Source organism: Phyllopteryx taeniolatus, chromosome 19 (assembly GCF_024500385.1).
Source record: "Phyllopteryx taeniolatus isolate TA_2022b chromosome 19, UOR_Ptae_1.2, whole genome shotgun sequence".
NCBI lineage: Eukaryota > Metazoa > Chordata > Actinopteri > Syngnathiformes > Syngnathidae > Phyllopteryx > Phyllopteryx taeniolatus.
In genome coordinates this window covers 9,693,477-9,702,457 of record NC_084520.1, presented here as the reverse complement: position 1 = coordinate 9,702,457, position 8,981 = coordinate 9,693,477, and the positions used below count along the sequence as shown (strand labels likewise).

The following is an 8,981-nucleotide window of genomic DNA, read 5'->3' as shown; positions in this document are numbered from 1 at the left end:
AGATGAATTTTGGGTATTACAATCACTCACAGCTTTATGATTCCTAAATAGGAAATACGTGCATTTATAGTATAGTATGGAATTTTGGCTTTGTTTCTGTGCATGCACTTTAAAAAATGAAATGACATAATGTATTGCAAACTTTTTTTCCGGACCCCCAAATTACGGCTCGCAAACCTCTGGGGGTCCTCAGGCCACAGATTAAGAACCACTGCCATTGACAGTTGTGACGTATGCACACCTGCCCTCTGCTGGAGGAACGGCGAAATGACAACAACACCCACCATTCACGTTTAATTAATTTAATTGACTAAAAAGACAATTAAATGTGGGGGGAAAAAACCATCCATCCATCCCATCCATTTTCCGAGCTGCTTATCCTCACAAGGGTCGCGGGCGTGCTGGAGCCTATCCCAGCTATCTTCGGCCAGGAGGCGGGGTACACCCTGAATTGGTTGCCAGCCAATCGCAGGGGGGAAAAAGGCCCAAAACAATTATTTAATGTTCCTCACAGGAGTTCGCAGCAAGCGTGAATGGAAAACGACCCTGCCGCTGCGCCTTCCGTCACCGGCGTGACCGGAGCGCCTCCTCCACATTGCTCGGAAAATCTCCCCACCGCAAACCAGCCGCTGTCGTCCCGGCGACGAGATGCCTCGCCGCTGTCGACATGACGTGGACACCCGGCCTCCTTGCTGGTTCTCGTCAGCTCGACGTGACGAGTCTCCGCTTCGGTAAAGCGAGCAAGGACCCTCGAAGATAGCGTTCCCGTGAATACAATTCTACTGGGTGTCGTTAACGTCTCCACCGTCGTATGTATCTTATATCGTTATTTATTTATTTGTTTGTTTTTTAATGACGGTTAATGTGCTCACCCACATCCGGTTTCCAGCTAGCGTGCTAACGCGTAACCATGGCTAACTATCGCTAACTTACAAGCGTTTGCCACGTACTCCTTTTGTCATCTTTAAACTGGTTTATTGTCATTAAAGACGCCATATGAGACGACGTGTAAACTCTTTAAACAGCCTAAGGGTTTGTAGTTATCCGCCTTGAAGGCTCGATTCGGCCAATGTTTGTGACACTCTTCGACGAATTGTTTTGCTTTCACTTCGAGCTTGAGCTGCTTCTTTCTTGAGAACAAACTCAACAGGTGTCCAAAAGTTCGAAAGCAGGATAAATAATAAGTCATAATCAGTTGTGCTCGTAAGTTAACATATACTGGGAGAACTTGTTCAGTATAGGCAATTTCTCAGAGACGGTGCCTATATATAAATGAAATGTGACTGTTAAAATGTCTTTCTATTTCTAACGCAAAATATTATCAGTTTGAACAGACCAAGCTGACGGCAAAATTGAGGTTGCTATCAACTCCATTCTTGTGCTAATAGGATCAATGATCTTTGGTAGCACAAGACTATAACGTCTTGCAACACGGCTAATAGCCTAAACCAGTTCAGGGTAAACAAAGTTAAAACAGATTTTCTGAATATTGTTTTGTCCCAACTCGTTTATTAGCAGCCCTGTTAATGTTAGCTAATGTAAACTGATCTGATGCTTATTTTTTCTCTTGCTGGGGGTTTTTTCCCCCTCCGAAGCTTGCTTGGGCTCTGGAGAAATAGCAAATCCAAGAATGAAAAAAAGAACCAAAAGCTAAACTTGATTTGAACATTTATTTTGGAAATTGTATTTTGTGAGATTTTATTTGTAGACCAACTTCCCCAAACTGATTAAGTAGAGATGCAAGTATGTTTAAGGGTGTCTACTTGAACCGAAACCCTCTGCCAAACCAACTCTTAATGACAACCTAACTGCGCTAAAAGTAAACCTCTCTTGCTTTGCAGGCTATGAAGAGGCGGTGACCAGCTTGTGGTTGTTTGACGGGGGGGTGGGAAAGGAAGAATGGGCCGGAGTGCGGCAGGCTGCTGGTACAATGGCGTCATCGTCGTCCCCACCGCCGTGCTCTACGGTTCCTTGGCCCTCTTCACCTCCGTCCTGCACAATGTCTTCCTACTCTACTACGTGGACACCTTCGTGTCCATATACAAGATCGACAAAGTCTCCTTTTGGCTGGGAGAGGTGAGTGAGGAGTTTGCCTGATGCCCTGTATGTATTATTCCATGTTCTGAGCACGCTTGTCGTTCCAGACCGTGTTCCTGCTGTGGAACAGTCTCAACGATCCTCTCTTCGGCTGGCTGAGTGATCGCGCCTTCCTCAGCTCTCCTCAGTGAGTGTCTTTACTCTCTTGTTTTGTGCACAAAAACTTCTGGGAACATTCTTTGACAGTGACATTTGTAGACATTTTCCCCCACACAGTTTAAATTAATAACGTTTATGGGACATGCTTTTGATAAAGAAATTACAGAACATGTTTTAGCCTTTTTTTTTTTTTTTTTAATAAAAAGTTTTTTAACCTTTGATAAAATCAGTCTGTTATGAGGGGTGGTCCTGTTTTATGCAAATGACCTCTTGTTAACCTTGCCCCCTCTACTGCAAGGATCAAGAATTACAGGACATCGTTCACCCTTCCTATTAATCTTTTGATTAAAATCCGCTCGATGGGAGGGTCATATCTCATGCAAATTAGCTGCTGCTCACCCCGCCCCCTCTACTGTGGGGTGCGCGAACGCGAGAGGGGCTTTCATTACCAAAGGCTTTGGCTACTTGTTGAGCCTCTGATCTAAAAAAAACCTAAAAGCGAGTGCAAACTTATGCGCATTAAATAGCATAACTTATTGAGCAAAACAAATGAGGTTAAATCCCTGTAATGTTGCCTTGTGTTTCTCTTGTGGTGTTTGCGCCTCAGGGTTATGTGAGTAATATGACATGTGGTAAAGAGAACCACTGCCGCCTGTGTTTACTCAGTCTTACGACTCCGCCCTTATCATCACATGGAACACTCGGCTGTAGCCTTAACAGCTAGCATGTGACAGTCTCTTTAGCCTTGTGTTTATCTGCTAAATTATTTATTTACGCTCCCACTGTGCATTCAGCCTTGTCTCTGTTCTAGAGAGCATTTCAAACTGTTGCTAACTGTCAAACGGATAGAGAAGGCGGTGACAATGACGTTTTAGCTGCCTGTGGGCTCAGAATTCTGATGCTAAAAACAATAGCATGTGTAACCACATAAACAGTGTGTATCCCCTATCTTGATGTAAAATTGGGTGAGTTAAAATGCAACGAGTAGTCAACCCACTGGCGGTTTCTGATAAGGGCAGCTGACCAGGGCGGCACAGTGTGAGGGGGCGGGAACCTTTTTTGATATTCCTTTCAAAATACCTTTCTCTGCAATATGCCCATAATACCTCTTTTCGGTTTAAAGTTTAGGCATTGAGAAACGGCCCTAAGTTCCTTCAAAATTACCTTTTATGTGGAGAGGTAAGGTTTCTCCAGTGGTAAAGGGCCACTGTTTGTCCAAAAGTACTTCTTTTCAAGGTAAAGTTCCTGAGGTTGGAAAGCCTGTAATGCAAAATTTTATCGTATTTCAATGGCTCAACATTTGGATCTTTTCTAACAGCCTGTAAAGGTGACAAAGTTGAGTGATTAGTTTGCTGTGATGCAGGAGCGGCTCCCAGGTGACGTCTCCAGAGGTGGTCCTGAAGCGGCTCCACGCGCTCTCGTCTAGCGGGCCGCTCTTCGCCCTATCCTTCCTGGCCTTCTGGGTGGCGTGGGCCAGACCGGGCCTGCAGTTCCTGCTCTGCCTGTGCCTGTACGACGGCTTCCTGACCATGGTGGACCTCCACCACAGCGCCCTCATGGCCGACCTGGCCGTTTCGGCCGCTGACCGCACGCGCCTCAATTTCCACTGCTCGGTGTTCAGCGCCCTGGGATCCTTCTCCGTCTTCCTGTCCTACTCCTTCTGGGACAAGGAGGATTTCTATGCCTTTCGACTCTTCTGTGTGACTCTTGCCACCTTCTCCATCGTGGGCTTCTTCCTTGTTACCCGGTTGTTACAGCGACGCTTTCAAAAGAAAGTTCGCACCAGACTGGATGAGGCACACGCACTCGAAGAGTACGTTCTCTAAAAAAACAACTTGACCACTTTTGTCATTGTCAGCTTACGTTCTTCCTTCTATCGCATCTCACAGGCTGAGTGTTGGCGACGCACCCCTCACCTCGCCAGAGCGGCCCGTCACCATCCGGCAGTACCTCAAACAGCTCTCCAGACACAAAAACTTCAAGTGGTTTGTCACCATGAACCTCCTCCAGGTGATCTCCCTTATCATATCATTTAGTTCATCTCAATGTCTTCCTATTTGATTGCTTGCACCTTAGCTGTAATTTTCACAAATATAGCTGTGGAAAAAAATGAAGAGACCACTGTAAGTTAGCAGTTAATGTCAACAAAAGCCAGGCCAGCAAATCATCATTGAGATGCAAATAAATTGTAATATAACGTGGGTGTGCCTGAGCCTATCCCAGCTGTCATCGGGCAGGAGGCGGGGTACACCCTGAACCGGTTGCCAGCCAATCGCAGTGCACATACAAACAAACAACCATCCGCACTCACATTCACACCTACGGGCAATTTAGAGTCTCCAATTAATGCATGTTTTTGGGATGTGGGAGGAAACCGGAGTGCCCGGAGAAAACCCACGCAGGCACGGGGAGAACATGCAAACTCCACACAGGCGGGGCCGGGGATTGAACCCGGGTCCTCAGAACTGTGAGGCTGACGCTCTAACCAGTCGTCCACCGTGCCGCCTTATTCCACAGTAGTAGTGTTAAAAAAAATGTTTTTCCTCTGTGTGTGTCGAGTGCAGGTGTTTCACTGCCACTTCAACAACAACTTCTTCCCTCTCTTTCTGGAGCACCTGCTGTCAGACAACATCTCCGCCTCCACAGGCTCCATCCTCCTCGGTAAAAACAAAATGAGTCACTCTGCGTTAAGTGTTATGCGAATGTGTAGAAGGATGTCTTTTTGTTCACGTTCGCTGCTCTCGCAGGCATCTCCTACGTGGCACCGCACCTGAACAACTTGTACTTCCTGACACTGTGCCAGCGCCACGGCGTCTACCAGGTCATCCGCTGGCTCTTCATGCTCAAGCTGGGACTGAGCGTGGCCATGCTGCTGGCGGGCGCCGACCGTGTCTATTTGCTTTGCATCTTTATCGCCAGGTGCGCTCTCTTTGCTTACTGTACGAGTTATTCAGACCCACAGTAGGGTCTCTTACGCTCTGTATGTATACTGTGCATCCGAAAGGCCTTCGCAGTGCTTCACTTAATAAAAGTGGTTTTTTTTGTTTTGTTTTTTTTTAAATCACAAAAATAGTAATAATTATTTCCCATTTTAGAATAATGCTATAACATGATGATTCCCAACCACTGCGCCGTGGCACATTAGTCGGCCATGAGATCCTTCTGATGCTGTGGAAGTTCTGCAGACCATGGCTTGTGCTGTAAGATATGACTACAAAAATGTCAGGAGAACCCTACTAGAATAGCTGAACTTTATTTGGCGTTAATCAGAGGCACTTTAAATGGTGGCAGGTGTGTGCTGACTCCCAGTTAACTTTGAGTTTAAATGTGATTGGTTAATTCTAAACACTGCTACGTCCTTAGTTATAAGAGGGTGAGCGCACTTGTGGAACCACATTATCTCCGTTTTTCATTTTTATGTCTCCTCTTCAACATATAAAGCATGATTCATTTACAGTATACTTAAAATATTTCATTTTTTGGAGGTGATGAGAGTTGACAGCATGTGTATTTTCAGTGTAACGTTTAATTTGGCCTGTCACAGTTTTTGTAACCACCTTTAAACTCCATTTCCACATACTATTTAGGTGTGGACTTTCAGCTTTAATTTAAGAGCTTTCACAAAAATATGGCACTTACTAGGCAGGGATTACAGCCATTTTGTGAGGCGTACGCTCCAATTTCTTGGGATCAAAAGTAACATGATCAGTGTCTTCACATTGATGAATATCATTAATTCTTAATAATAAAATAATTCAAGGCACAAATTTGAATACATTTGTGATTTCAAGAGTGTGTATCTAATTGGTAGCCCTTTACGTTCATCAGTACCAAAGAATTAGCTTTCAAATAGGTTGGTGACCCTTGACTCGAAGTCTTCCATGAACTTAATTAACATGCATAATTTTGGAACATGGGAGGAAGTGGTGAACACTGTATTTACATTAAAGCTCTTAAAGCTGAGAATCTAAACTTCAATCACATGTTGATATCATTTGAAATTCATTGTGGTGGTTGATGTATCAAGACAGCATGTGGAAAAAAAACTTCCAAATTTTCAAGTACCATCACAGGGTTTTCCCAGATCGAGGCTTTGCCCTACTTTTCCCCTTTCAATTTCCTGCCAGCTCGGGGGAAATTTGTGTCGTACTATGTTTATGAGACAATCAAAGGCCTTCCTCCTCTTGCCCTGCCAGCAACCGAGTGTTCACGGAGGGAACCTGCAAGCTGCTGAAGCTGGTCATTTCTGACCTGGTGGACGAGGACTTTGTGGTCAACCGGCGACAGCAGGCGGCGTCGGCTCTGCTCTTCGGCATGGTCGCCCTCCTCACGAAGCCCGGGCAGACGTTTGCTCCACTCATCGGCACCTGGCTGCTGTGTGTCTACACAGGTACGGAACTTAAATATAGCGCTGGGTGATTCATCGATTTTTAGCGATTAAGTAATTAAGTTATTAAGTTAATTAAAATTGACTAATTCAAGATCAAAGAGATGCGCCAGTGAGTTCAGCAGCAATTTAAGTGTTCTGTTGAGTTCCTCCTTTATTTATATTTTACACCTTTCCCCCCCCCCAACCATTTAGTGTTCTTTTGGCATCGTACTAAACCGTTTGCACCATTGCAACGATTTGATGGTTAAGATTTTCTCCGAGAATATGGACTCTCGTCCCTATTTGTTCATGTAGGTGGCTACGATGTGTACGATGCTCACCTACACCCGCCAAGTCTTAGCGAGGGAAGCAAAATGGCGTTAAAGTTAGAGAATCCAGAGGGCCGGGAGAATTGAACATGTTCCTTCGAACAGTCAACAGAACGGAGCAGCGAACGGATTAGCTCGTGGTTGTAGCTAACAACCAGTGGGCTAACATGGAGTAGAGCTTCTTGTGTTCTATCACCGAAACATGCACCTAAATATCATTAACTTCCACAAAGATACAAAGATGTCAGTATCCCAACTTAATTGACAACATTTGGTAATGTCAGGGCTTTGGCATAATCGTCTGGCTTCTTAGAGTATTAGAGAGAGAGAGTGCAAAAAATGTCAATAGGTGAATTATTTCTATTAATTCTGTGGAAGTTGATGTTAATGGTCAAGGGAAAGAATTGGTGGAAATAAAGCATTTTAAAGTTTTGTGGTATTAGGAGAAATAAAGCCAATACCAGAAAGGGGGAGGGGAAAAAAACAAGGAAACAATGCAAAACTTTTGTCATTGTCATTTGCCTTTTCTATTAAAAAAAGGATCAAATCAAAAATCTTTTTTTTGGGGGGGGGTGATTTTTTTTTTTATTTTTTTTAAGGCCATATTGCCCAGAACTACTCAAATGCTCACCATGCCACCAAGCTCTACTTGTGGATCCCTGAATGTGATGTCCTCCACAGGCTATGATATTTTCCAAAGGGAACCGGTCAAGGACTCCACTGTGGACGTGTCCTCAGGCGCGGGGTCGCCACCGCTGCGCTTGGGCTGCTTCCACATGCTGGTGTTCGTGCCCATCACCTGCGCCCTGCTGCAGCTGGCCGCCTGGTCGCGCTTCACGCTACACGGGCGCAAGCTGCAGGGAATCAAGAGCTCCAGGCAAGGTGCCCAAAATGGCGGCATGGTGGACGTCAAGACCATATAACGTGGACTTAGCCGAGCAGCACACAGACACTTTTTTTTAGCTGTTGTCTTTTCGGTTTCCTGGAAGTCATGACACCACAGCTAGGCCTTGTGTCCAAGGCCTAGAAAAGAAAACGCAGCACAATGACTGCTCTGCTCTTTGGGGTGCATATTTTGAATAAATGACACCTGCCTTATTTTTTAACAGAGTATTACATTGTATTTATACCGTAACAGGTGACTACAGAATTAAGAGGACCAAGACATATTATGCCAACTATCGGTTGTTCATAATGAACATCCACTTGGTTCTGACATCAGGGGACGAATACAAATCTTTGTATTTAAATTGTATTTGTATTTTTGTCTTTAAACAGTACTGAAGTTAATGAAGTCCGTGGGGTTATAGTTTACAGAAAGCGTTGAAGTATGTGTTCAGATACCACTGCCGTTTTGCCTTGTGATCACGGTGACCAACTTCATTGAGCACTGCCACGTTTTAATATTTGACAACTTAGAGATTTTAACTTCGAATGTGTGCCATTGCCCCAAAACAATAAAATCTCCTGCCAAAAAACGAGTTGTGACCCGTGTATTATTTTGTCTGACGAATGATTCGTCACTCGACACCAAAGAAACACGGGACACACGTCTCTTCCGAGTCTGTTTAACATGGAAACTGTGATGGCACGTTATGTTCATATTACATTACCACTCCAACACGGCTTGGCGAAAGGCGTTTTACAACGATAATGTAATACATAACGATTGAACGCGACTACTAATGAACCAGCGCTTCACTTTCTGGTGTGTATGGCGCATGCGCATGATAATATATTCAAATTAGGTACAGACGCGTGTATAGAGTGGGCAGAAAAAGTCTCAATAAGTACGTGTAACGCAATAAAATTATCTTATTTGAACAGAAAAGTTGATGTTTCATTTTTTTCTTAATTTCTTGACTCACCACCAACCCCGACCGTGAAGTTTAGGGCTGTACATCTGGTCAGCCTCGCTGCTGCATGGAGGCTAGTACACTCATGGTTGTCTTCATGTTGTATAAATCTTTCGCCTTTTACTAAAGATTTCCGTGGGGAGGAACAACATGAGTCTAGAGTAATTTTTTGATTCCCTGTTAACAGGTCTTTCTCGTAATGTCAAAGGTATATAAGCTATTACGGAGTTT

The 8,981-nt window shown here is 44.4% G+C and overlaps 1 protein-coding gene and 1 non-coding gene across 3 annotated transcripts; both read left to right on the top strand.

The window, feature by feature from the left end:
• The first annotated feature begins 396 nt into the window (after positions 1–396).
• Positions 397–8,675, top strand: mfsd13a (major facilitator superfamily domain containing 13A). Of its 2 annotated transcripts, none has more exons than XM_061756590.1 (9): positions 397–731; positions 1,842–2,076; positions 2,145–2,224; positions 3,560–4,009; positions 4,086–4,206; positions 4,761–4,857; positions 4,944–5,115; positions 6,393–6,586; positions 7,576–8,675. In XM_061756590.1, exons 2-9 carry the CDS (start codon positions 1,900–1,902, stop codon positions 7,815–7,817), a joined length of 1,533 nt encoding a protein of 510 aa, XP_061612574.1. In that variant the 5' UTR covers positions 397–731; positions 1,842–1,899; the 3' UTR covers positions 7,818–8,675. The 2 variants fall into 2 exon arrangements, with proteins under 2 accessions (XP_061612574.1, XP_061612573.1); XM_061756589.1 differs by having other exon boundaries at positions 398–809; positions 7,576–8,674.
• Positions 8,676–8,830: 155 nt separating this feature from the next.
• LOC133469834 (U5 spliceosomal RNA) lies at positions 8,831–8,941 on the top strand. Its single transcript, XR_009785799.1, has one exon. It is a non-coding gene; the product is annotated as a U5 spliceosomal RNA (small nuclear RNA).
• Positions 8,942–8,981: the final 40 nt, after the last annotated feature.

Bases quoted from the DNA above. Each gene is read 5' to 3' on its own strand.
- mfsd13a (XM_061756590.1), top strand. From the start codon at position 1,900: ATGGGCCGGAGTGCGGCAGGCTGCTGGTACAATGGCGTCATCGTCGTC. The intron at 2,077-2,144 runs GTGAGTGAGGAG...TTGTCGTTCCAG, and splicing joins TCTCCTTTTGGCTGGGAGAG to ACCGTGTTCCTGCTGTGGAA. The intron at 2,225-3,559 runs GTGAGTGTCTTT...GCTGTGATGCAG, and splicing joins GCCTTCCTCAGCTCTCCTCA to GAGCGGCTCCCAGGTGACGT.